Genomic DNA, 27558 nt, shown 5'->3' on the forward strand with positions numbered 1-27558 from the left:
TGCTAAGGGTGTATAAAGCTTGCCTGGCACCGGAAGGGGCCTCATCTCTCCACCCTGCACCCTTCCCAAAGCTGCCCTCCGCTCCCCGCTCCCCACTCCCCACCCTGGAATCCTTAGATTCCACAGCTACAGAGGCTCAGAGGCTAGAGAGCCACACTCCCCATCCCTGCCCCCCTACGGCCTCAGCTTAGCCCTATTTCCAGGGAAGAGGCCCCAGAAAGGGAATAGGCACAGAGCAGGCAATGTCCTTTGTCATGGACAACACGGAAAACATTTGAAAGGAGCCAAGATGAAGAGAGAACCTCTGCAGGTCTGTGGATGCCTTCCCATCTTGCCCTGAAGCAGCTCCGAGATGGTCCCATATTCCCGACTCCCTGATGCGGACTGAAGGCTGGCCGGTACTCCTACCAATGTTTACGCAGCAAGCACTTGCCACTCTGCTCTCTTGCAGGGAGAGGCTGCCAGTGCACGGGCCTGCCTTGGGCCGTCCCAAAGAGAGCAAGACAGAGGAGAGACACTGAAACTATGACATAGACCTGAATGTCATTCCTATAAGACCAGCCACCCAGACGCCTCTCTTTCCTAACCATGAGGGACAGGTCAGGGAAGACCAGAGAGAACAACAGGAAATCATGGAAGAGAAGCAGAGAAGAGTAAGGGAGGCAGGTCAGAGGTCGCCGGGAGTGATCAGGTCAGAGGTCGCTGGGAGTGATAAAGGACATCTCCAAAGTCCCAGACAGCCACAAAGATCCTCGTATCCTTGCCAGCTGGCATTGCCCAGACCATGCATGCCTAGAGCATATCCAGGAAGGACCTGGGCAGACACCAGTGAAACTCAATATCCCCCATCTCCTGCCCTTACTGTGCCCTTACCACAGACTGCAATTTGATAGGCACTCATTCCCTGGGGCCCTGGCTCCTAACAAGGCCTGGAGAGGGTCCTCTCTGAACTCAGCAAAAGCAGATGCCCTCCCTGGCTGAGAGAGAAAGCCAGAGAGTGACAACCTGTTCAAATGGATCTCAGGAGTGCCGAAGAGAAGGAAGTAGAGCCAGGGGAGGGCAGGGGTCATGGGAGGACTTACTCGGGGTGGACCAAGGAGTAGGTGCGGCAGAGCTGCAGAGTTTGTTTATTTGGAGGTTTGTTTGGGGTTTTCTTGTTTTTTTGGGGGGGTTGTTTTGTTTTGTTTTGTTTTTTGCTGCTGCTCCTGTTTGGCAATCACAGCTGTGGCAGTCAAAGACACCTCTACAGATAGCACCCAAAGAAAGCGTGAGCTGAGAGGAGGTACCAGATAGCCGCCATGTCCCACCCCATAGCCGGCATAGCCACCATTCTTCCAGCCAGGCAAGAACACCCCAAGGGAAACCCCCAGAGACAAACGCCTCAATGCCAGCTGGGACGGACAACTGACTCTGGCTTACCGAGAACCTGTCAGAATCAGAAGGACGTGACAGGCTGAACTGAGCTTTAAGTGGAACTGATCCGACCGAAGCCAACAGTAAGGAGACAAACCCAGCTTCGATCTTGCCCCCCCCCACCCGTCCGCCCTTCCCATGGCTTTCAGAGTCACCATGGACAACCGGTGCTCTGAGATCAGGCACATCACCAACCCTCTGTACCGAGGATGGTGAACTCATTGGCTTGTACCTTAAATGGAGGCCTCAGTGAGGACAGAGAGCACTCAGGCCATACTGAGTGCAGATGCCACCCACTGCCCCTCAGAGAACCCCAAGCTGACCAGGAAGGGCATGCCACTAGATCTGACCACATGCCATTCAGATACCAGGCCAGAAGTCGGTGGGAGGCTGGGGCAGCCATACCAGACACACCGGGCTGCTGAGGGGGTACACAGCATGCCACAGAAGTAGGGCATACGCTGTCCTGGGGACCCAGTCACCCACGGCAGATCCTGGAATCCAGGTTGGGGATGGACTCCTGATGCAGATTTCCGTGCCCAAGTGAACCAGAAGTGCCTACGAGTGGGAACCAGGCCTGGACTCCAGGCAGGTGTAGGTCATGCGGCTCAGCCATCATGCCTGGTTAAAATTTGTGACTGCCTCAGTCTCCTCAGGGGCCGAGTCACCTTGGCTTTACAGACACACTTTTCTCTGTGCTCAGGGAGGTTGTGCTGGACCTAGCAGGGAGGGTGAGAGGAGGCCATCCCTGGACAAGGACGAGCAGGCCTGGCCGAGCCCTGGGCTCAGCCCCTCTGGAGCTTCTGGAAGTCCCTTGGGCACCTTGATGCCTGTTTCCACACCAGACTCCCCACGAAGGAGGTGGAAGCTGTAAGGTAGCCAGCGAGGAGGAGGAGGAGGAGGAGGAGGAGGAGGAGGAGGAGGAGGAGGAGTGGGACGCAGAGTGAGGGAGCAGGCAGGGCAAGGACCTAGATACCTGGAAGCAGAACCGCAGCCAGTCAGAGACCCATCTTGGCCCCAAGGGGGTGAAGGGGATCTCGGCCCCTGGGGGTGGGGGGTGAAGGGGACTCCGAACCCAGGCCAGCGTTTTGGAGTGGGCCCTCCACTCTGCTTATGACTAAAACCTTCAGCCCGTTTTTCAGATGAGGGTAAAATCCAGCCTCATAGCTGAAGTTTTCTACCAGTGGGAACAACCAAGCTGACTGCACACAACCCAATGTCTTGTTTCCTAAGCCAAGAGCTCTTGGCCTTGGTCACGTGCCTTCTGCGGAGCTTGAGTCAGTAGGGTGCATTCTGCTGGCCCTCAGCAAGGGAGAGAAGGCAAGAGGGAAGGGGAAATCAGCAGGGGACACTGACAGATAGAAGATAAATAATAAAGGGCTGTTTTCCAGCGCCACCCTGGCACGGCGCCCAGGGCAGTCAGTCGCCTTACCCTCAGAGCTCAGGGCTACACTTGCCTCATCTTTTCCAGAAGTATGTGAGCCCAGATACGTCAGCCTTCCGGTATGCAGTGATCTGTGGCAGGCTGCCCGCCTTTCTCCCTGCTTCTTCCTTCGGAACTTTGCCTTCTTGGCACTGACCACCCTGCCCCACCCTGCGCCACCCAGCCAGCCCAACCTCAGGCCCCCTCCTCAGTCAGGTCCCTCTTGCAGGGAACTGTGACAAGCCCCTTCAACAAGGCAGAGCCCCTGTAGGGCAGACAGAGAGCTGTGGTACGGGGGAGGGGCGGGATACACATCATCTAACAGGTTGGTCTGGCTTGGAAGAGTCCCGCCCTCCTGTAGCTAATGAACACTATGCAACAGGTGTTTTCGCCTCAGTCCCCAGCCGGCCCTGGATGTGACAGGAGGCAGCTGCCGGCCACCAACTCCAAAGCTCCCTAGCTCACTGGTGAGCCCTCTGGCTCCCAGGCCCAGGGGGGCCGCCATGGCCTACCGCTCCTGCGTCGTTGGCTTCAGCAGCCTCAGTGGCTGTGAGATGACCCCTGCGGGCAGTCCCCAGCCTGGGACCTCAGGATGGGGCCGTTGTGGGCTCCCTGGGCCTGGCTTCAGCTCTCGAAGCCTCACGAGCTGTAGGCCAGCTGGCATCATCCCCAAGGTGACTGTGAACCCCAGCCTGCTGGTGCCTCTCGACCTCAAGGTGGATCCAGCTGTTCAACAGCAGAAGAACCAAGAGAAGGAGGAGATGAAGGTCCTCAATGATAAATTTGCCTCCCTGATTGGCAAGGTGAGCTGAGTGGGAGAGGGCACCCAAACAGAAAGGCCCCAGGCTTTCCTGGTCCAAGCATCGTTCAGGCCCCACCCACCTGGTCCCAGCCAATGGTGATGCAGTGTGGTTAAACTGAGAGATGGGCTAGGAAATCCTGATACATCCTGGTGTGTCTGGTGTGAAAGGAACGTCACAATGACTCTGAGGGGTATTGGATAAGGGCACCCCACCTGCTTGGAGTGGGACGGGGTCAGCATGAGTGTACCCCTGTAGCAGTCAAGGGGTGCTTCTCAGGAAGGCCTGTGGAGGTGTGGCCTGCTGACCTCTGCCCAGGTGAGTGGTTGGGAGAGACTGCTAAGATGCCCTCCTGACCCCAAGCCTCTGTTCCAGAAGCATCTCCCTCGCACCCTGCTGGCTTTCCCCATTCATCCATAGAGTTACTGTTGCTGGCAGATCCAAAGTGGAGGAAGGAGGGAGAAGGAGGCTGCCACAGAGCTTGTATGAGTAAAGATGTGACGTTGGCTCGTCAGGAGAAAGGAATGTAGAGGACTGTGTCAGACTGCAGCCAGCAGCCAACAGCTGGTCTGGTTTGCACTCACCTAGGTGGAAGGAGCAGGCCCCTAACAACATGGCCCCGCACTTGCTACACTCGCTGCCTGCAGCTAGCCTAGGGCTCCAGGAAGTCCCAGCTACCTCCCAAGCCTGTGCCCACTCAACCACTTCAAGAAGCCTCTGTGAACAATCCTCCTAGCCCTGCTTCCTCCTGTGTCAGAGTCACACTGACTTAACTGCACGCGGGTGTGCTAGGCACCACAGGGCACCTCACAGGTTCGTCTCAAATCCCCTTCACTGTAAAGATATTTCGTGACATTGCGCAGAACAGGGAAACTGGCTTCCTCACCTCCAAGGAAGGAGAGGCCCAGGCTCCGACCCTGGCCAGCCCTTATCTGCCTCTTAGCTTCTGACTCTGCAAACCCTTGCACATTTCTGGGGTTCTGAGTTGTGGCAGTATACAGACAGACAGCGAGGAGAGAGTGTCACCTGTGGCCAGGATGCCTGAACGCCACGGGAACTTGGCAAGGCGGCTATGGGCCAGTGCTAACTAACATCACTACAGACGTTGTTTGCCCAGCTGTGCAGATGAAGCAATAGGACCAGAGAGACTCATTGCATTGTCCACAGTCACAGAGCCAACAACTGATATGGTTTAGATTTGAAATCAGGTCTGTGTGTGTATGATGTATGTGTTTGCGCATGTGTATGTGTGTCTGTGTGTGTGAGAGAGAGAGACAGACAGACAGACAGACAGAGAGACAGAGAGACAGTGAGAGACATAGACAGACTGGGAGAGAGACAGAGACAGAGAGACAGTAAGAGACATAGAGAGACAGAGAGACAGTGAGAGACATAGAAAGAGAGACAGACACAGAGAGACAGAGATAGACAGAGAGAAAGACAGAGACAGAGAGACAGAGAGTCAGAGAGTCAGAGAAAGAGACAGAGAGAGACCTGAGGCAGAAATGGGGTCTCCCCTGCCTCCTCTGACGAGTTCAGAGTCTCCCCATTTGCACCCGAGATGCCCAGATTGGGGGAGGAGCAAGCAGCCCTTCCCACAGCTGCATCGGTGGAACCCACAGCGCAGGAGACAGGCCCTGCAGAGGTGCCTCCTTGACATGCCTGGCTAATCCCTTAAAAGGAGTGCTTCGCTGAACTATGTAATTTGGCTCCCATGGGTGGCTTTTCTGTCCTTCGAACAATTGCCAATGCTGATGTCACTCTGTGCCAGTGCCGTGGGCACCGGGTGGGAACCATGGGTGTGGACTCAGGGAAGGAGTCCTCACAGTTGGGGTCCTGGACTCAGACCCTTGAAGGTCCTTAGCAGAACTCAAGCCTCCTAGCTCTCAAATTTGGCCTTGAGGTGGGGGTGCCCTTCCCTGTAGGGTACAGGGAGCTATGGGTCCCAGCCCTGTTTACTGGAGCCCTGTGCTAACTGAGCAGAGGCTGGGAGAGAGAGACCCTGAGAGAACTAACAAAGGCATTAGAGTCCTGGACCCACCACCAGCCTGCTGTGTAACCTCGGACGAACTGCTGAACCTCTCTGGGCCTCAGTGCACATCTGTGTAATGGGCTTGTCAATCAAATGGGACAACTTTGGATAAGTAGAACACATCTAGCAGATAATACAAGCTTTCTGATCAAGCCTGGTTCAGGGAGCTCCCAGTCCTAGCTATCCTCTTCCAAGCACACACACCCCAGGCCCAAAGAGTCAGGGGAGCTGTGGGGAGGGGCCTACGGGGTAGGGCACAGCCCAGGCTACAGAGAGAGGCGGAGAAGCACAGAAGATGGATTCCAAGCCCAGAGCAGAGACAAGGAAGGAGGACTCCACTCTCTTGCTCTTCAAAGCCTTCTGCCACCCTGAGAAACCAGTGCTCACCGAAGGGAAGGGAGAGGTTCCTCTAGAGCCCAGCAGAAAGGCCTACTGCTGGGGGGTTTGCTTCCCTTACAGTCTGTGTTTCCTTAAGTAAGTTTCTTACCCTCTCTGTGCCTCAGATTCTGAGGCTCATCAGCTTGTGTTCCTGCCAGTAGGGGACTAACACGGCCACAGTCACAGGGAAAGCCCTTGGAGGGCAGCGTCCTCTCTACCAGGGCTGCTGCAGGAATCTCCGGCACGCAGACAGCCTGGGCACTAGGGCACTGGGGAAGGGCTGTCGGAGCCCAGAGGACAGTCCAGGAGCAGAGGTGAACAGCTGGAGACAAGGGTGGGTCATGCCAGCTTTAAAGGTCTCAGATGTCCCTGTTGTCAGCCCTGCTGGCATCAGACACTGGCCAGTTTTCCGGCAGGTCTCTGTGCTCCTTGGCTGAAGCTGGGATTTGACATCTTCCCAGCATGATAGGGATTCCTGTCAATGTCTCCCTGCTGACTCAGTGGCTGGACCCTCCACAAGGTAGATACTAAATTCAGTCAAGAGCTCCAAAGGTGACTTGGAGTCCCCTATAAAAGAAAAGAAAAAAATCTCACACAGTAAGTCCTGTCCAGCCTGAGTCTCACACCGTAAGTCTTGTCCAGCCTGAGTCTCACACCGTAAGTCCTGTCCAGCCTGAGTCTCACACCGTAAGTCCTGTCCAGCCTGACCTGGCTCTCTGCAGCTCCCAGTCTCAGTTTCCTTAACTGCAGATTGAGGAGTTAACAAACCAGGAATTTGCTCTGGAAGCCACCCCCAAAACTGCCTAATAGGGCAGGACCCCCAGAGCTGTCACTGTGCCCAGCTAGAGGAGAATGCAGTGGCTCCTCTGGGACCGGGGATTACTGGCTTTCCTTAGGTCTTTGTTCCCACAGGGAGGAGCCTTTCTGCCTTTCCCAGGACATGGTTAAAGGTGACTTTTCATCCCTACCCACTGAGACAAGAGACTCCCCAAAACTAATGGAAGTCAGAGGCTATACCCTTGGTCCCCTAAGAACACATGCTCTCTACACATACTGGCTAGCCCAATTCATAGCATCTTCCCCCACAGGTTAGACTAAGGGAAGAACTTCCTGGTATAAAGGTTTTTCTGTTGCTTATGGGTGGAGGTAAGAGCCTCACATCTCTCCTCTCACCGCACCCTCAGTGTAAACACAGACTCCTGCTTGTCAAAACGGAGGGAAGGTGGGGTGAGCTGATACTACACACACACATACACAGAGAGAGAGAGAGAAAGAGAGACACACACACACACACACAGCAAGGCAGAACCTTCTTGACCTCCAGCCTGACTGAACCAGTTTGCTTGTGGCACAGGTTTAAGAAACTTCCCAGCAAGATGGGTGTGAGGCAGGGGAATGACTGCTCACTGGAGTCACAGTCCATGCCTCTATCCAATGCTCCTGTTCTCCTCCCTTCCAGAAACAAAAATGCCAAATGCTTGCTGCAGCTCAGTCTTGCTGTGGTCCTGGGGGCCAGGCCAGCACCATCAGCATGCCACCATCCGGTTAGCACGGAATCCTCATGGTCAGAACAGCCCCTGACATCTATGATAATGGCTAGTCAGCCCTCACCTCTGTGGCCACCTGGGGCTCCCAGGCTTAAGGGGAGGGTACGTGAGAAGCTGGGGTGGGAGTGGGAGGCTTCCAGGCTGAGGTTTGGAGGCATCCTTCAGGGGGAACAGAGAGAATAAGTACAATGAAGGAAGGCAGGGACCCCCAAAAGGACAGGCAGGGTGAGGGCAAAGCCAGGAAGTCTGTATCATGCTGGGGTACACTCCTGTGGGAACTGAAGCTACAACAGACGTAGGCACGCAGCCTTCTGAGGGCCTAGCGTGATCCAGAGGTTGTGGGTGCCTGTAGAAATCACAGGGTGGAGCCTTTCTGCCTTAGCAGGCCGTGGTTAAAGATGACTTTAACTCCACCCACTGAAACAAGAGACTCTCCAAGGCTAGTGGGAGAGAGAGGAGGTGAAGGGGCAGCCAAAGCTTGGGGAAAACCACAGGCCTCAGAGCCCTTCAGGTCCCCATGCTCAAGGCCACCCTGACTCTGCCTGGAGAAAAATCCCACTTCAGAAGGGCCCTGGGCCCCAGGGCAGCAATGTCCAACCCACAGGAGACATAACACAGTGGTTAAAGATCTCAGTTCAGGGCTGGGGTCACAGCTCAGTGACAGAGGGCTTGCTACAGATCAGATCCTCAGCACTGCACAAACCAGGAGCTGTGGTCTCTGCACTTGAGAGGCAGGGGTAGGTCACCCAACCTGTATAATGAGGCTGGTACATGTGAGACCTCCCTGTCCCAAAACAAACAAACAAAACTCCAGGTGCCAGGCCTGGCTCTGCTGCCTGCTAATTCGGTGACCTCGGGCAATTCTAACAGCTCCCTGGGCTGGATGCCCCCCTCTGGAAACTGTGCTGATAGCAATACCCACTCCACAGGGTGTTGCCTCAAAGAAGTTGGAACACGAAGCACTTGGAACCAATCTGGTGTACAGTCGTTGGCAGCTCATACGCAGCAGCAGCAACCTCTCTCCCGAGCTCATTCCCACCTTCTGCCCCCGACAACTTTTTCAGACAGGCAGTATCATCAGCCTCAACTTCTACCTGGGGAAACTGAGGTTCAAAGAATCTGCAAGTCTGGGTCAGGAGAAGTAATACTAAACTAGAAAGCAAGCCCACCTTGCTGGGTCGAGGCCAGATGAGATCAGGCTTGCCGTGCAGGAGAGGCAGGTAGGACCCTGATGGCTCCCATGCCTCTACTTTTGGGCTGTCCCAGTCCTGCAGTAGCCTGTGACGGGCAGGCGCTCCACACCCCTGCTCCCCTCCCTCATTGGATGGAAGCCCTGCCCAGGTTAGGAAGCCTTCAGTCTTGTGTCTCCACCTTCATCCTCTCCTTATCTCCGCATCTTCAACTCAACAGCCAAGAACTGGAGGTGGCTTTGCATGCTGAGTAGAGCCAGCGTCTGAACGTGTGCAGATGAACTGCCCTGTGACAGGGAGCCCCACCTCGGGGTCCCCCAGCCTGTCCAGGGAACCAGGTGCGCCACCCGACAACCTACTCAGTACCCTCCTGCTCTTGCAGGTCCAGGCATTGGAGCAACGCAACCAGCTGCTGGAGACCCGATGGAGCTTCCTGCAGGGCCAGGGATCGACCACCTTCGACCTCAGCCATCACTACGAGACATTCCAGGGCCAACTGCAGGAGGAGCTGCGCAAAGTGAGCCAGGAGCGCGGACAGCTGGAGGCCAACCTGCTGCAGGTGTTAGAGAAGGTGGAGGAGTTTCGCATCAGGTAGGTCTCCCACGGGGAACCAGGGGTGGAGGCTGAGAGTGGGGACCTGTCAGGACTCTGGTGGGGTGCACGCAAGGTAGAGAAAGAGGAAGAAGTGTGGGGTAGAACACAGATCTTCTCTGGATAGAATTCTTGAGAACATCATATGTGTAAATAGGGCAGGTGTGGGGCAAACCTATAGCACTGACCCTTACGATCATCGATCCACCAAGCTTCAGCCGTGCTGGCTTGTGGCAAAGCCCTTGGGTACTGGCACAACACAGGCCTGGCTCCAGCAGCCTCTCCAGAGCCCGCATGCATGCCAACCCCTGTGTACTACCAGAGACATCTTGCCTCTAACAAATAAGCATGAAGTAAGGCTGTGCTCTGTGGCACACGATCTTAGCATGTGATCTTAGAATCGGGAAAGAAGGAACACTGACGTGCAGGTAGGGGACAGACAGGACAGGGCTTACCTTCCTTCATAAAGCAGCAAACCCCTGTAGGAAATATTGCTCCGCATCAAGGTAACTGGCGAGTCAGAAAGATGATGAAAATATAGCCCCTGCCCTCTTACAGCTACTGGGGCAGAGGGACAGACAGACAGATGGTGGGCAAGCACACCCAGCAGTCACAGGCCCAGCCTGTGAAGTAGGAAGTATTTGTCTTTGTCCCAGGCCCCTAGCTTTGTGGCTTCAGGCGAGCATAGCCTATAAACTGTCCTCCGAGTGAATGGACACGGTGGCTGACGCTGACCTCAGATGCCATGAGCAACAAATTGAGACTTCAGGTTGGTGCCTGGCAGGGACTTTCCTGCCCCCAGAAGGCTGAAGTTGACTAAAATGGCTGAACTGAGCTGGCTAGCCCAGGAAGGCAGGGTAAACACTTGGGAGGCTCAGGACAGGTGACCCTTTAAGATGGAGTAGTGGGCAAGCCCTCCAGGACAAGGCAGCTGAGGCTGAGCAGATAAACATCGCATTCGCTGGGTCCGTCCTCAGGTCTGGGTCTCCTTCTGAGGGGCCTCCACCCAGGATGGGGTGCGGGTAGGCATGGGAACCAAGCATGGCTGATCCCTGTCCTGCAGCGTGGTCCACACTCACCCATCTGAGGTAGGACCAGCATTCTACGGGCAGCCAGGCAGAGCACAGGGTAGAGCAGCTTGCCTAGGAACCCAGGCTCCTGAACTGAAGCTCCATATAAGCCACCCCTCCCAGAGAGCCCTGCCCTCCCAAATCCCAGGAAACCCACATGGGCATCTGATCACTCAGAACTTCCCAACACTTGTTCGCCAGGGAAGGCAGCTTATTTCGCTGCTCTCTAATAGGACTGAGCACCTCATAGTAGTCACAAGGCAGGAACTACTAAACAAAATTGCCACCTCAGTGACCATGACAAAGCACCATGGCATCCCTGGGGACCTGCAGCTGAGTCCCTCTCAGGCACCACTGGTTGCTGTCACCTAGCTGTTGACCTGCTTCCAGCCTTGCTGTTTAGGCTAAGGTTGATCTCCTCTAAGGAGGGGAAAAGATAATAAGTCTTATAATGGGATTTCAGTTTTGGGTCTGCAGTCTAGAGCCGAAGCTGTTGGTGTGGGGTGGAGCCCGGACAGGGAGGAGCTGTGCCTTGCCTCTGCAGGGTGATGAGCTCAGTCTTGCTTCCAGAAATAAACAAAGGCAGGGGGGTAGGATGTGATAGGCTAAAAAGGGCCTGGGAACAGGTTCAGGAGCTGATGATGGATTGAAGGTAGGACAGAAGAAATGCATCACCGGAGCCTCAGTGGGTGGAGACTTGCAAAGGTCCCCAAGGTCTGGCTAGTCTAACTCCTAGTTACTAAGAACAATGTAACAACATAACAGTGCAACAATGTAACTGTGTAACAGTGTAAAAATGTGACAGTGTAACAATGTAACAATGTAGAGGCCCAGCAAGAGGAAGCAAGGTGCCCAAGCTCACACAGCAGGAGCCTCAGGGACAGCACAGAGCTGTACAAATTGGTTGATGAGAAGTGTGCAGTTGAGGGACAGTTAGAGGCTGAATCTAGCTAGCTAAGCATCAGATGGCAGACCAGGGCAGACTCAGGCAGGTCGTACACCCTTTAAGGAAGGGGCTCTTCCAGCTCACACAAAAGCTGGGAATGAATACCAAGAGACTCAGGGAGACTGGGTACCAGCCCCAGACTGGAACCCATGCTAAACCTTAGACCTCTTGGTGGACCTTTAATTAGTCTAGGCTCAGGCATTGGCCCTCCTGGGAGGCTGTCTCTAGGTCCTAGGCAGGACACCTAGGCAGATTCCGTCTAGCCCCAACTCTCCTGCTATCTTTCCCTACTGGAGACAGGCCATTTGGCTGCCCTTAAAGTGTGTGTGTGTGTGTGTGTGTGTGTGTGTGTGTGTGTGTGTCTGTCTGTCTGTCTGTCTGTCTGTCTGTCTGTCTGTGTGCATGTGTCTGTCTGTCTGTCTGTGTGCGTGTGTCTGTCTGTGTGTGTGTGTGTGTGTGTGTGTGTGTGTGTGTGTGTATTCACCAGGTCTCCAGTGATTCTTTACTTGGGTCTGTCTGAAACATTCCAGAAGCTAAGGTCCCTCATTCTCAGCTAAGACCTCATTCAAAGGGTAGGCAGCTCCACAGTGCTCAGTGGGAACCAGGTACCTCCTAAACCTTCTCAGGGGTCACAGCCACCAAGGAGGTGTCTCTAAGCCATTAAAAACAAGTAGGACAGTGACAGAGACAAGATGATATGGCTATCTAAAGGGGAAGCAGACAGGGAGGCTGCCCAGGGAATGGGAAGGGAAGAAGGGGCTGAGCAGGGACCTGGAACCCAGGGCTCCCACCAGATGCCTCCCCAGGGTTGGTGGATTCTGTTACCTGGAGGAGATGTGGGTACTACCCAGCTACCTGTGTCTAGAGGGCAGCAGGATGAGGGGCCCGCTGGCTTCAACCCCAAGATAGGGGAATTTTACAAGGGCCCCTGGAACATGTCTCACTCAGACAACCCTAAGTGGTGATAACAATGATCATAGAGCCAGTCCTACTCTCCCTGGGGCCACCAGGGGTCCAGCCAGTGCTAGGTGACAGATTTGCTGGGGCCTCACATGGTCGTGGTCACACACGTAGCTGATGAAACTAAGCCGTGCAGCTATCCCTAGGGGAGCTAGCACTTGAGCCCTCTGCTTAGCCAGCACTCCTCATAAGTCCCTGTCACAGGACCCTGAGGTCCTCCCCAGCAGGAAGCTCTGAGAGTCGCAGGAGAGGGTGTTAGGGAGCACCAGGGGGAGGAGCCTGTGGTACCTGTTACACACAAATACATGCCTGTAGTAGCACAGCTGTAGTCAGAACTTCTGAGCATTTTGTTCTCCCTGATGCATGACCCCTGTCCAGCCCCCCCCCCATGACCCTCAGAGACCCTCACAGATTCCTGGAAGACAAGATAAAGCCAAGTGCAGCCCATTCCCCAATTTAGAGACCTCAGTGCCCTGTGAACACTGACATCCTAAGGTCCACTCCTGTCCAGAAGACATGTGGGTCTAGTCAGCTGGCAGGGCCACTGTGACACTGACCTACCAGAAGGTCAGAGACTGGAGCAAAAGGCACCTGTAATTAGAGCTCTGAGTCAGGCATTCCTGGAAAGGAGAGAAGAAACTAACCTACTTCCATGTATATCCACTGGGGCTGTCCCTGAGGGCCAGGAGAGATGCCATCCCCCAGATGGGGCCAAGACTACTGTCTTAACTAGAAGAGGGAAAAGTGAGGGGCCAAAGGGTCCTGTCCCCACCCAACAGTATCCTTTTTACAAACCCAGGCTGAGCCTGACACAGTAGGGAAGCAACATGGAAGAGAGTTAAGCTTTGTGGAGTGCCGTTGACAGGAAGGACAGGCCACAGATAATATAACTGCAGCAGGCAGGCTCTGTCAACCTACACACACACACACACACACACACACACACACACACACACACGGGGGGGGGGGGGGGGGAGGGCGGGGGGAGACAGAGTAGGGAGAGCCTTAGACACAGGAAGTAAGGAAGACTGGGAGAATTAGCTGCCACTAAGCACACTGGAGATCTCTCTCCCTGCTTTCCTTTGGAGGTCACAAAATAAGATGGTGTCCCACTCTCTAGTGAAGCCAAGGAACAAAAATAAGCTACAGGGAAGAGGTGGCCCTGGGGAAGAGGGTGGGAGACCAAATAGAAGCAACAACATATCTTGTAAGTTAGTGGGAGACCAAAACAGGAACAATATACCTTGCAGGTTAAGGGTTCTGTTTGCAGTTAAGACAGTTAAGTCTAAGCTCCTGTTTGTCCTGCGTTAAGTTCTTGCAAGTTAAGGTTTCTATTTGTAATTAAGAATAAGCTCCTGTTTCTTAGATCGCGTGTAAACTCCTTGGGACTCCATTCACACGATGTGTGTACTTACCCCTGTTCCTTCCCTTTCATTGCCTCTTTCAAACAATGTATAACAACTGACTCCCCCCTGTGAACATCTTAGCTCGTGTACAAAAGGGACTTCGAGATGCCAGCAGGGGCTGCTCTCAAATCCTGACTTAGGGTGAGACGGACAGCTGGCCAGTCCTGGATGTACTCCAAAATGCAGCTTGCTTCAAGTGGAAAATCATGGATCTGATCTTTTCCCCTCGAGATTCTCAGGCTCAACAAGAGGAATGAGCTAGACACTGGAGGAGGACTGGCCCCAGGCATAGCCCACCTGCACTTGTGATTAAGGGGGGGTGGTGTAGAGAAAGGGGCCACCGTGAAAGGGGCACACAGTCAAGAAGGCTTCCCAGGGGACTGTGCAGTAGAGTCTGTGTCTGCCAAAGGAAGACCCAAGTTCTCTTGTTTGATTTTGTTTTGTTTTGTTGTCTAACAAGGCATCACTATGTGGCCCTGAATAGCCTAGAACTTGCAGTCCAGGTTGGCCTCAAGCTTGTATAATCCTGTCTCTGTCCCTCCTGTACTAGAATTATAAACATGTGCCCCCACAACCAGAATGGCCACCTTTCTCTTATTGTCACAAAGCATGAAGGTCTCACAGAGACCTGGACCCCTCAAGGAAAATTAGCCCCAATTCTACAACATTGCTAAAGAACATCTCTCCCCACAGGTATGAGGACGAGATCTCCAAGCGCACAGACCTGGAGTTTACCTTTGTCCAGCTGAAGAAGGTAACACCCAGTGCCCAGGGTTCTCTGTCATGACCTCCATCATGACTCTCCAACATGATCCTCCCTCCATCATGAGCCTCTGTCATAACCCTCCCTCCATCATGACCCCCCTTCATGACCTCCTGCCCTTGTCACCAGCATCATCCGCTTACCTTGCAAAGCCCTCAGGCACATGGGCTGAGGGACCAGGAGACAGAAAGACCCAGCAGCAGGCTGCCCCTTTCTCCAGTCTCAGAGGCAGACTTCCTCTGGGTATCATCCCCCCCAACCCCCCCCCCCAACCTCCCACCCTGAGCCCTGACTTTCTTAGTCTCCACTCTCACCTCCACTCCCAACTCCAGGACCTGGATTCTGAGTGTCTCCGGAGAACTGAACTGGAAACCAAACTCAAGGGCCTGCAGGGCTTCGTAGAGCTGATGAGAACAGTCTATGAGCAGGTGAGAAAACGCAAGGGGAAGCCGTGAGATGTTTAACGGTCACTATTTCCAGCCAATGACATCACAGCTTCCCAAGTGCCCTCTGGGTATCAATGGTCCTTACATTTCCCTTTGCCACACAGCCTACTTAGGCTGAGCTCCCTTCGGGCCCTGCAGTCCCGTCCACAGCTCTTCTGGCTCTGACGAACAGAGAGCTTCGCCCTCTCCCACTCTTGGCTGAGATGGGAAGACTCGTGGTGGGATTCAGCACAATTTTTAATTTTTAAAATGATATGGCAAATGCAGACAGAGGACCTTCTAGAACATAGCCCCCTCTATCTCCCAGGTCCTCAGTTGGGCCTGGAGAACTCAAGGGCTTGACTCTTCAGGAACAGTGTACCTTCCAGGGTGTCCTACCATTCTCTCTCTCTCTCTCTCTCTCTCTCTCTCTCTCTCTCTCTCTCTCTCTCTCTCTCTCTCTCTCTCTCTTTCTCTCTCTGTCTTTCTCTCCATATCACCATATCACCTGTTTCATAACTAAGGGGTACAGGCATGATCTTTGACAAATATCTACAGTATAATAAGAAGTAGAGAGTCATTGCTGGAGTTGACAGGCACCAAAGCCAGATGCTGCCAGCAGCTGGTACCAAGCCATAGAGGAGAAGCCAAGGTTGGAACAGAGGTCACTGTCACAGTCACAGCACAAGCAGAGTTCTTCCACTGGCCCCACAAACTTCTGAGCACAGCTTCCCAGCCTGGTAGGGGAGACTGGGCCTTTCTTCCGTCAGGCTCAGCATCCCAGGACCCCTGTGAAACTCAGTCACCTGTGGCTGCCGGATGCAGCATAACAGAGAGAACCCCACCCTCAGGAGCAGGAAGGAAGCTAGCCCCCAGCTGACCAACCACACCACTAGCTCTGGAAAGCATACCGCCCACCACAGTCCTCTCACCCCAGTACAACCTTACGGGATGTTTGTTCCTCCCAAGCTGCCCTTGGCTTGGTGTGGGGCAGGCAGGCATTGGGGGCCAGTGCTTCAGATTCTGTCCTCTGCTACACTCGTCGATGCCTGGCAAACTCAGAGCTCTAAGGCAAAACGGAGGGCCTGCAGCTGAGACCCAGGCAGAAGGAGGCGGGCCATAACCAAACATTGCCAGAGTTGTGCCTTAAGAGACTTTTGGCTCCCTTGTCAATAATAGCTGGGCCTGTGGACTCCATTTGGATGGAGTCACGGCTCTTGGGCTCTGTTTTGACTCCTCTTTTTTAGAGTTTCTGTAACTCTGGCCAAGCTGTGTCGCCTCTCTGTGCCTCAGTTTCCACATTTGTAAGTTGAGGAGAACAACAGAAGAGATGTCATGACCAAGGAAACACTTATAGAAAAGAGTGTTTAACTAGGGCTGTGAGTACAGTTTGAGAAGTTAGTGCATTATCATGATGGCTTCCATCAAGGCCACACCTGCTCCAACTAGGCCACACCTCCTACTCCTTCTCAAATAATGCCACTCCCTGACAACTAAACAAATATATGAGCCTATGGGGGCCATTCTTATTCAAACCATCATAGCATCCTTGGCCATCAATTGCAAGAGTCCTACCTATACCCAAACCACCAGATGTTCAAGTCTCTTACAAAAAGTGTTACATTGTTTGCATGTGACTTGGGCACCTTTTCTCCTGTATTGTAGAGATACTTGCACTACCAAAGACAATGTAAACAGTAGTTCTCATGCAATATGGTTTGAGGAATCAATGGCCAGGGAAACAGCCTGCATGTGTCAGTAGAGGGGCAATTCTACCCCATCTGTGTTTGGCTGAATCCACTGAGAAGCAGGTGACCATGGAGGCTGCTTCTACCTTTTTCTACACAGTTGCTTCTACTTTTGTGAGCATCGAAGGTGGCCAGTGAGCCAGGCACTGGGATGTGGGCTTTATGATCTACGCTGTGTGCCTCTGTTGAAAAGAAGCCTATGGACCTTTGCCAAAGAGATGCCAGTGAGCCCCTAAGCCAGGGCTGCTTGTCAGAAATAAAATCCAAGACATGCAGGTGTTTTCTAGAACCCATGTTTTAAAACAAGAAGCTGGGCTAGGCTATAACTTTTTGGTAGGATGTTTTTCTAGCTCTAGGAGACACTAGGACACAACAACCTCTAGTACTGCCCTCCCCAAAAAGGGAGACAGAATTATTTTAATAACATATTTCCTTTAACCCAATATATCCAAAACATGAGTATTTTAATTCATAATCAATATAAATACTAGTGGACTATTTTACTTTTCTTTCTCCTATTAAATGCTCAGAGTCAAGCGTAATCTGAACACTGAGGAGAGAGAAGCAGGAGAATTGAGGGTTCAAGGCCGCAGCCTCTACACAGTGAGTTCCAGGCCAGAGGGTTGCATGAGCCCCGACTAAAAAACGAAGAGAAACAAGACACACACTCAAAAAAGTTTAAAGTCTGGAGTGCACTTTGCACTCACAGCAGCTCAGCTCATTCGGATGAGCCACAGCCCTCGTGTCCCACGGCCAGCGATAGTGACCTGCTCCCTTCCCTGGCAGAGCAGACCTGAGCAAAGAAAGGCCGAGGTCACAGCCGCCTCTCACGACAGGGGAACACAGCGCACTATGGGTAGCTCTCGGAGGCTTGAACGCTTGAGTTTCAGCTTTGGGTCCCATCAGAAAAGCCTTGTGTTATAGATCTATATCCTATTGATTTCCAAAAAAGGGGGGAGCCCTCCTCTCCCCCCAACACCAGGGAGCACATAGCTGGGTGCTTACAAGGCCATTTGCAGACAGCTGGGTAGAACCCACTGGCCAGCTCCGCAGTATGCATGGGACCTGCATGTATCTAGTCTTAATACTGCCTGCCAAACCCAGCAGCCCTGGGTCCTGGGAGATTTGGGCAGAATCGGCAGCCAGTCTCCTGGGAGGCTGCAAAGGTGCCAGCACCGTCTAAATGGCTTTGGCAAGGAGACAGGTTCAGGACAGACTGCTCTGCCCTGCAATCTATATCCCAGCCTTATTACCCATGTCAATCACAGCAACTGGGGCATTAGCTACTGTGTATTGATCACTTAGTATCGTTAGGGTACTGTGCCCAGGTCTCTCCAGACTAACTCTCAATTAATGCTCCCAAAAACTCTGTGAACTTGGATAACAATGAAATGAGTATAGATTTTAGAGCAGCCAGATTTAAAACCTGGCTCAGTAACTATGGAGCTGGCTGGAGCAGGTTGCTTTAGTTGCTTTAATCTCTCTCTCTTTTGCTCTCTCTCTCTCTCTCTCTCTCTCTCTCTCTCTCTCTCTCTCTCTCTCTCTCTCTCTCTCTCTCCATGCTTCAGTTACCCAAACTATAAAATAGGAAGAACAATACTACTGCACTGTGCTGTTGGGAGTGTGTTTGTGTATGTATATGCATATGCGTGTGCGTGCAAGCACTCACGCACTTTTTGTGTATGTATGAGTACATGCTTGTGTGTGTATGTATGTGTGCCTGTGTTCATGTGTGTTCATGCATACATATGTGCATATGTGAATGTGTGCATGCATGTATGCATCTGTGAGTGTGTATGCGAGTCTGTGAATCTGTGCGTACATGCATGCATGTATGTGTACCTGTGTGCATGTGGATGTGAGTGCGTGCATGCATGTGCATGCGTGTGTGAGTCTGTAGGTATGTGCTTGCGGTGGTCAGATGAGAACCTCTGGTGTCAGTTCTCCCCCTTCACCTTGACTGAGACCGGCATTTTCGTTATTCAAAGTGGAGTGTGCTGGTCTAGGTGGCCCTCAGTCTTCCAGGGACACTCGTGTCTCTGCCTCCCATCTCGAAAGTTCTAGGAGCAGGAGGATTGCAGACACATGTTAAGGTACCCAGCTTTACCTAGGGACTCAGACTCGGGCCTTGCCCAGCACTTAGCCCCCTGCCAGCCCAGGCATTATTTCCTAACAGATCCTAAAGCACTTAGAATAATGTCTTCCATGGAGTCAATACTTGAAAAGCATTAACTGTTTTTAGTTCTGTCTGGCACCCAATTTACAGATGGAAAATGGAGGCTTGAGGGCATTTAAAAACTTGACCAGAGTCACCTAATGAATCCAATGTGGTCGCATCTAGAATATAGCACCTCTGAGAGCAGTTTTACCAAGCAACACCTCTCCGGGAGAGTGTTACCCTGGGAGAGCCCCTGTCTCCTCAGTGCCCCCAGGGGTGTGACACTGAGACAGACATGGACACAGCAGCCTCCTCCAACTCCAGCTCCCTAGGGAAAGTCTAAACTATACTGTGGCGCAATTCTTGCCAACTTGGGGTGTCAGGGGCCCACCCCAAGGTGGCACCTCACCACACAAGTAAGCATTGTTATGCCCTCCTTCCCGGAGGGACAGCGTGCCTAGACAGGCACACAGCTGTTCCAAACACTGCTTCCTGCTTCTGTTTATCTCACTCTGCCTTGCCTGCTTCTTTCCAGAAAGGTCTGAGGTGGTGCCATCAGTCTCACCCATCCCCGGCCTCAGCAGGGAAGTCCTTTGTAGCATCTCCTGGCCAGGCCCTGGACTTCTGACGCCCAGATGCCAAGTCAGGCCTGAGATGAAGGGTGTGGGGCTATATATCCGTGATCCTCACTCACTGGTTTCCACTGAACACGCACCAGGGGGTTCCCAGAACCACATCTCTAAAACTGTCCTAGCAGGTGCCCATCCACAGTAAGCCATGTTGGTGGTGACTGTCAGCCTGATTCCAGTCAGTTCCCATCAGCCTGCCTTTACCCAGAGATTTATATTCCATTCATCCGAAGATCAATCAAAGATCCCCACAGCTCCTAGCCCCTAGGCTGGGGTCCTGCCAGCTGAAACGGCCTCCAGAATTCTTGCAGTCCCTGAGCATCCTTCCCAGGAGGTGCTGATGGTCAAGGCTGCAGACAAGCAAGAGGGAAAGGCACCATCTACTGTCCAGGGAGCTCCTCTGACCCCACCACGTCTCTGAATCTATACTCTAGAACACAAGTCACCAGTAGGAAGTCCCAGGCCCTGCTAGGGGCAGAAACTAGAGGCACCACCGAGAGTTCTCTAGGCATAATGATGAGCAGGGGGAGGGGGCCTCGAAAGTGAGGAAAGTCAAGGTATATAGCCGTGAGTGAACCCGCTAAATCAGGACCTCAGCAGGCCTCCGGATCCACGTGCCAGCTGTCCTAGGAAGCCGGGGAGAAACTGACAGGTGTGCTGCACCACATCAGCACAGGAGAAAAGTCAGACCCTGGGGGATTCTGCATTTTCAAAAGATTTATTTATTATATATAAGAACACTATAGCTGTCTTCAGACACACCAGAAGAGGGCATCAGATCTCATTATGGATGGTCGTGAGCCACCATGGGATTGCTGGGATTTGAACCCAGGACCTCCAGAAGGATAGTCAGTGCCCTTAACCACTGAGCTATTTCTCCAGCCCATGTATTTTCAATAAGAAAATTGTAAGGAAAAGAAACCAAATTGGCAACTGAAGGCTTCTAGTGATACCCACCAACTTCCATTCACCCTTCTTGTTTGGATCCCAGAGTGACTCGAGGTTTAAAAGGGAATAATGAGGTTGTCGGCAATTAGAAACACCGGCTGGAAAGTCGGGACTGAAACAGAGTCAGGGGTCTGTTAGTGCCAGAAGAGGCCAAGGCCAGGCCAGACCCCACAGCACGAGGGTGAGCACAGCCACAGGCAGCCACCTCTGCTGGCTCCCTGCCTGCCCCCTGTGGCCAGTGGACTCACCTGTCTGTGGAGAGAGCTGGAGCCATGCTCCCTGACACACAGTCTGCTCCTCCCCCACCCTGAGGCCCCCCTAAGGCCTGGGTAGTTATTTAGCACCTCCAGAGGAAGCAGCCCAGGTGCTTGGCAACGCTTTGCAGGCTCTGAGAGCCCCCTGTTCCCACATGCCTCACTATTCAGTCCTGAGGGTTCCCGTGGGAAAGCCAGCCGGGACTGAAGAAAGCTGGCCTGGCACTACTCTGTGCTAAGCTATGCTAACACAGAACACGGAGGGAGATGCGGGAGGACGCCACTCCCCTGCCGTTGCCTCCACCTCCCCACATATCAAGGAAGGGCAAACTCTGGGCATTTGTGGTGAGCACATTGTTGGCCCTAGAGTGCGGCCTGGAGTTGGGAGGGGGGCATTACTGCTTCCAGCAGGTTCTGGGGACTAAAGATTCTCATAGCAGAGGTGCCTCTCCAGCCCCACCCTCTCCGGCCCAACATGTATCCAGTAACCTTCCATGCTCCACAATCTTGGGGCCCACAGCTGAAGATGACCCTGTCAGGCTCCTTGGGGCTCTCCACCCAATGAGGAAGCAGAAGGCAACAGAGAGCAGGGGAGCCTGCCCCCCCACACCACCTCAACACCAGCCAGGAGCAAGGGCCCTGCCTGCCAGCCTGGAGGAGGAGTCCCAGCCTGAGTATGAAAGCCAGAGCCACCCCATCCTTTGTCCTTTGGCCTCACTCAGAGGGAGAACACCGGAGGCAGAGAGGGCAGTTAGAGCCACCCGACTCCCTGGGGAGTCACAGGAGGTGGCATGTCTCCAGCTCCTGAGGGGACAAAGGGACTGTGTGAGAGTCCTCTAGTCCTCGGCAGCAGCCCTGAGCCTCCCCCTTCTGTGCTGCCCAGGAGCTGAAAGACCTTACAGCCCAAGTGAAGGATGTGTCGGTGACCGTGGGCCTGGACAGCCGCTGCCACATCGACCTGAGCGGCATCGTGGAGGAAGTGAAGGCCCAGTATGATGCCATCGCGGCTCGGAGCCTGGAGGAGGCTGAAGCGTATTCACGGAGCCAGGTTAGGGACGGAGCGCAGGGAGGGACAAGAAGGATGGTGGGCGGCTGAGGCCTTGTGGCTCTGGGCCCTGGGATTCTCCGAGGAGTAGCGGGAGCATGCAGGGAGTGTTGCAGCATCCAGTCCACAGGCAGCATGGAAAATGTGAGAGGCAGCTCCTGCAGGGCTCCAGGGCTCCAGGGCTCCAGGGCTCCAGGGCTCCAGGGCTCCAGGGCTCCAGGGCTCCAGGGGCGGGGAAGCCGCATGGGACCTTCCTGGAGTCACAGGGTGGCCAGGTGTGGGTGTAGCTTACCAGGGTGGCCGGAAGAACGACACCAGGAAAACAGGGGACTGGAGGGGGAGGGGGATAGACTATAGAGATGAGGCGGCGAGGGATGCTGAGGGGGCTGTAGTAGGCCACCCTTACCACCCCTCTTCTACACCCTTTCAGCTTGAGGAGCGAGCTGCCCGCTCGGCGGAGTTCGGGAACAGCCTCCAAAGCAGCCGCTGCGAGATTGCAGACCTCAACGTGCGCATCCAGAAGCTTCGGTCTCAGATCGTCTCCGTCAAGAGCCATGTGAGAAAACTTCCGAAGGACCAGTGGGGATTTCGGGGCCAGGAGACACGTTCGGTCACGCTGGGTACACACAAGACCTGCCCAGAGCTACTAGGATATCAGAAAGCACTCCCCCTCCCCCATGTGCAACCAGAGCCCTCATCCCTGGCCGAGCCCAGTCAATCATACAGAAGGATGAGGCCTAAGTCTCAGCTTCTGGTCTGGACTCCTCGTGGTAGCTTGTGAAACTTCCCAGGTCTAAGCAAGCTCCCTGTAAGCTCACCACACCTAGAAATGGTGTTGCTTAGCTACACACACACTGGGGCAGAGGGAGCCTCGGGCCCGGCCCACTCACTGCTCCTTCTCCTTGGCCTCCTGGCTGCAGTGTCTGAAACTGGAGGAGAACATCAAGGTGGCTGAGGAGCAAGGAGAGCTGGCCTTCCAGGACGCCAAGGACAAGATGGCCCAGCTGGAGGCTGCCCTGCAGAAAGCCAAGCAGGACATGGCCCGGCAGCTGCGTGAGTACCAGGATCTCATGAACACCAAGCTGGCTCTGGACATAGAGATCGCCACCTACCACAAGTTGATGGAAGGAGAAGAAAGCCGGTGAGGAAAGGGAGAGGGGCGGGGTGAAGGGGCGGGGTGAAGGGGCGAGGGCGGGGCGATGTGGGCGGGGCGAGGGCGGGGCTGAAAGCCTTACAAGCCTGTGGTTCTGCCTTACTCAGACACTTATGGGAACTGGGACCTAGTTCTGTACGGCCCCGTTTGCCTGGCTGGAAAATGGGCTAATGATTAGCATGGTTCACCTGTGACGGGAGAGCCATAGGAATCTGACCAGAGAGATGGCTCAGGGCTAAGCTTCCCAAAGAGAGTTTTATCCCTGGAATTCAAGTGGTGGAAGGAGAGAACTAATTCCCACCATCTGACCTTCACATGCACTCTGTGAGACACACACACACACACATACTTATTTTTAAAGTACTCAGTCATGTTCTGTGTATGCTTGGTAAAGAAGGAACTGTGGCCCCTGGAGCTGAGCCTGGGTGAAGGGCAGTATCCTGGTTTATCTGAAGTCCAGGTTTGGGTCTCAAATACCAAGACTCTCCTCCCCTCTCCCCTTAACACCATCAGGTGTTTGAGGAGCCAAAAGCAGGATAGCCTTGCGTCTTAGTCAGGGTTTCTATTCCTGCACAAACATCATGACCAAGAAGCAAGTTGGGGAGGAAAGGGTTTATTCTGCTTATACTTCCACATTATTGTGGAAGTCAGGACTGGAACTCAAGCAGGTCAGGAAGCAGGAGCTGATGCAGAGGCCATGGAGGGATGTTACCTACTGGCTTGCTTCCCCTGGCTTGCTCATCCTGCTCTCTCATAGAACCCAAGACTATCAGCCCAGGGATGGCAGCACCCACAAGGGGCCCTCCGCCCTTGATCACTAATTGAGAAAATGCCCCACAGCTGGATCTCATAGAGGCACTTCCCCAACTGAAGCGCCTTTCTCTGTAATAACTCCAGCCTGTGTCAAGATGACACACAAAATCAGCCAGTACAACATGGTTCCTCAGCTCCCTAACTTCTAGGAACTCCAGAGACAAGGAAAACTGGCTACCCAGGGTCACAGGGCAGGACAACCACAGGCCTGGGAGCAAGAGCCAAAAATTGCCGTGCACTTAGCCGACTCCAGCCTCCAATCCTAATGGGGTTAAAATCCTAGGTTCCCTTCACCCCCTACCATATCTCCCTCCCACAGGATGGACCTGCCTTCTGCCACTGTGGTCAGTGCTGTGCAATCCCGATGCAGAACCAGTAAGTCTGCCTGCCCAGAGACCCAAGACAGGGATACATAGGGTGCGGGGGACCGGGGCCTCAAAGGCATCATGTAAGCTGCTTCAAATCCTTCAGCCCTTCCTTCCACACCCTTTATGTCCCCTGTAGCTGCCTCCAAGTCAGGCCTCTCCAAGACCCCCTCCCGGAAGAAGAAGAACCGCAGAGGCCCAGTGATCAAGATCACTGAGATGTCAGAGAAGTACCTCTCCCAGGAGTCAGAGGCCTCTGAGTAAGACAACCCGGGAAGAGCCTCCAGCCGCTTCCCCTGCAGCAGCCTTAAGCTAAACTCAAGGACGGAGCCTGGTGGAGAACGGGAGACTCGGTTCCTCTGGATGCTGAACGGAGCTCCGCTCTTCATCCTGTCCCCTCTGCCACTTCCAGCCTCCCGGCCACAGTTTGTCCTGGCGGGTGAAGGGGAGCTTGGGGTCTGCCACCCTCTGCTCCTCTTAAGCTCCTCTTCCCACGTAGCTCTGACAAGGTGCTTGACTTTTGCCCACTGCTTGCCCTGACTTCTGCCTCAGCCTTGCCTTGCCTCTGCCTCAAAACCCAGGCTGGCACCTCACCCACTAGCCAGGACACAGACTGGGCTGAAGGGCACACCTGGATTTTGTCCTGTATATGGTGTTCCTGGGTCTGGGGGCGGTGGGCTGAAGACCCCTAGACTCTCTGCCTTTAGCCTTCCCAGACACCTGACAGTATTGGGGGACGAAGGAAGGAAAGGCCTGATGTGTTAGACAAAGCCTGCGTTCCAGAGTGGCCCAGATGTCTGCGTGTTCCCGCTTCTAGGAACTAAGATGTCATAACTGACATCTGGCCAAGGCCAACACCTAGGAGCAGACGCCAGAGATGAGGGTCTGTCATCAGGCCTTGCCTTCCCCTCCCTGCCAGTCTGGGTGGTGCCACCATCCTGAAATCTGGGCTCTGGCTCCAGCCCAGGTCTCTCCAACCTCAACACTTTGGCACAGCAGACACTAGAGCCCCAGAGCCCCGCCCACCAGCAATGCCCATTTCCTCCAAATCTCACTTCCTAGGGCCTGTTCTATCCCCTCAGACATTCCACCAGTGGGCCAATTCTTCCCTCTCCCTGCCCCTCCCTTCCTCCAAATTTACTCCCCCTGCCTCTGGAGGGCCATGAAGAAGGCTACGCCTGGGAAGATCTGGACGTTTCTTAGACATAAATTTGGCCCAGGAAGGGCCTTCCAAGGACTCAACCCAAGAGAGCCATTCTATGTCCACCAAGGGTGTCCGTGTGTTCCAACCCTGGCTCTCACCTCTGGGGTTTGTGGCGCACAGCAGTGCCAGCCTCCCCGTGCCACCGGCCTCCTTCTGTCTCCCTTTATTCCTGAGACCCATGTCCTGGCTCCTGCCTCACTTCCTCCCATCTCCCATCCCTGCATCTCATTCTCCCAAACCAGGTTTTCTCAAGGCCCCGGCCCTCCAGGCCTGCAGGGAGTGTTGAGAGGCTGCTGACTCCTCCAGGCCAAAGGAACACAGCAATATACTTAACCCTAGAGTCCCCGAAGCGGGTACTCACTGCTGCTTTCTCTCGGGGCTATTTATCCGTTTCCAAGGGAGCAATCCTCAGTGGCACATGAAATATAGAACATATATATTATTTTTCATAACTTATGTGGCTTTTAACTTATTGCTTCCCTTCCTGTTTCTGCATGATACGTGCTAAATATACTGTCAGGATTTTAGAGAACTCATTCCAGTCACCGGCTTGACTGGCTGACTCGGGCGAGGGGTGAATAAAGTACCGAGATTCATCCATGGATAATGTGGCTGCACACTCACTTGTGTTTGTCTGTTACCAGCTTGCTTTGTTTTGTGTGTGTGTGTGTGTGTGTGTGTGTGTGTGTTGGAGACAGGATCTTAGGTGACCCAGGCTGGCCTCAAACTCATATAGCCAAGGATTTGAACCCTTGATTCTTGTGCCTTGGTCTCCCAAAGAGCTGTAATTACAGGTATACACCACCATGTCTCGCTTGAGTATCTAATCTCATCTTCCCCCTTGCGGTGGTCTGGTCACATACATGCCAGGTTGATTGACCTCGGGTAGTTATGAACTCTCTGGTTATAGGGAAGTGTCCTATCCCAAGACTAAGCTGTAACTTCAGACCAACAGCGTTTAGCTGCAAGAGGTCGTCCCCAACCCTTTCTTGCAACCAGGAGACTATCATATGAGGATCCGTATTCACAGTGCCATGTCCAGGGACTATATGGGCCACCTCAGCAGACGCAAATGGGGGTCCCTGGCTGGTGGTAGGGTCCCTTCTCCTGTACTTCTGCCCAACCACAGGGTGGCACAATCCACAGTACATTTGGATGAAGCAGGCCTAATCTTGCCAAGTCGAATCTCAAATCGAAAAAATAAGGATCAATGACCAACCACAAGAGCCAGTGAGTGGCTCAGTGGGCAATCAGACTCGTGGCCAAGACTTGGTCTGAATTCAACCTCCAGGACCCACATGGTAGAAGGAGAGAGCTAACTCCTGAAATACATGTACATGCCAAATAAATAAATAAGCAAGTGCACATACCAAATAGATAGACTTATAGATAAATGATTGATAGATAGATACATGATAGATAGATAAATAGATGATAGATACATGATAGATAGATAGATAGGTAGATAGATAGATAGATAGATAGATAGATAGATAGATAGATAGATAGATAGATATAGTGTCTTAGTCAGGGTTTCTATTCGTACACAAGCATCATGACCAAGAAGCAAGTTGGGGAGGAAAGGGTTTATTGAGCTTACACTTCCACATTGCTGTTCATCACTAAAGGAAGTCAGGACTGGAACTCAAGCAGGTCAGGAAGCAGGAGCTGATGCAGAGGCCATGGAAGGACGTTTCTTACTGGCTTGCTTCCCCTGGCTTGCTCAGCCTGCTCTCTTATAGAACCCAGGACTACCAGCCCAGGGATGGCACCACCCACAATGGGCCCTCCCCACTTTGATCACTAATTGAGAAAATGCCCCACAGCTGGATCTCATGGAGGCACTTCCCCAATGGAAGCTCCTTTCTCTGTGATAACTCCAGCCTGTGTCAAGTTGACACACAAAACCAGCCAGTACAGATAGACAGGTAATAGATAGATGATAGATAGATAGACAAATGATAGTTGATAGATAGATAGTTGATAGATAGATAGATAGATAGATAGATAGATAGATAATAGATGGATAGATAGATAGATAGATAGATAATAGATGGATGGATAGATAGATAGATAGATAGATAGATTTCTAAGTGACACTCTCTAAGCCCTTTCCTGCCAGGAGTCCACAGTCAGATTCTCAGGCAAGATGGCAACTCAAAATAACTTCTCTGCAAAGTACAGAGTGGCTCCTTGGGTGGGTCAGGGAAAGGTCAAGAACCACACCCCACCTATTCCCTAGTTCACAAGGCCTTGAACAAACTGAACCGCAATTTGCCTGTCAATGGCAGGGATCA

At 53.3% G+C, this 27558-nt stretch overlaps 1 protein-coding gene across 1 annotated transcript; it reads left to right on the forward strand.

Annotated features, from left to right (window-relative positions):
* Positions 1-2840: 2840 nt before the first annotated feature.
* Krt80 (keratin 80) lies at positions 2841-25851 on the forward strand. The gene is made up of 9 exons (XM_052161463.1): positions 2841-3639; positions 9166-9374; positions 14450-14510; positions 14852-14947; positions 21565-21729; positions 22157-22282; positions 22647-22867; positions 24012-24067; positions 24197-25851. The coding sequence occupies exons 1-9, from the start codon at positions 3340-3342 to the stop codon at positions 24319-24321; spliced, it is 1359 nt and encodes a 452-aa protein (XP_052017423.1). The 5' UTR covers positions 2841-3339; the 3' UTR covers positions 24322-25851.
* Positions 25852-27558: the final 1707 nt, after the last annotated feature.

The sequence above is a fragment of the Apodemus sylvaticus genome, chromosome 17 (assembly GCF_947179515.1).
Source record: "Apodemus sylvaticus chromosome 17, mApoSyl1.1, whole genome shotgun sequence".
NCBI classification, from domain to species: domain Eukaryota; kingdom Metazoa; phylum Chordata; class Mammalia; order Rodentia; family Muridae; genus Apodemus; species Apodemus sylvaticus.

What these genes read in the sequence shown, in the direction of transcription:
- Krt80 (XM_052161463.1), top strand. Translation starts at nt 3,340, where the DNA reads ATGGCCTACCGCTCCTGCGTCGTTGGCTTCAGCAGCCTCAGTGGCTGT. An exon ending in TTGCCTCCCTGATTGGCAAG is followed by an intron (nt 3,640 to 9,165) that starts GTGAGCTGAGTG and finishes CTGCTCTTGCAG; the next exon opens with GTCCAGGCATTGGAGCAACG. An exon ending in TGAGAACAGTCTATGAGCAG is followed by an intron (nt 14,948 to 21,564) that starts GTGAGAAAACGC and finishes TGTGCTGCCCAG; the next exon opens with GAGCTGAAAGACCTTACAGC.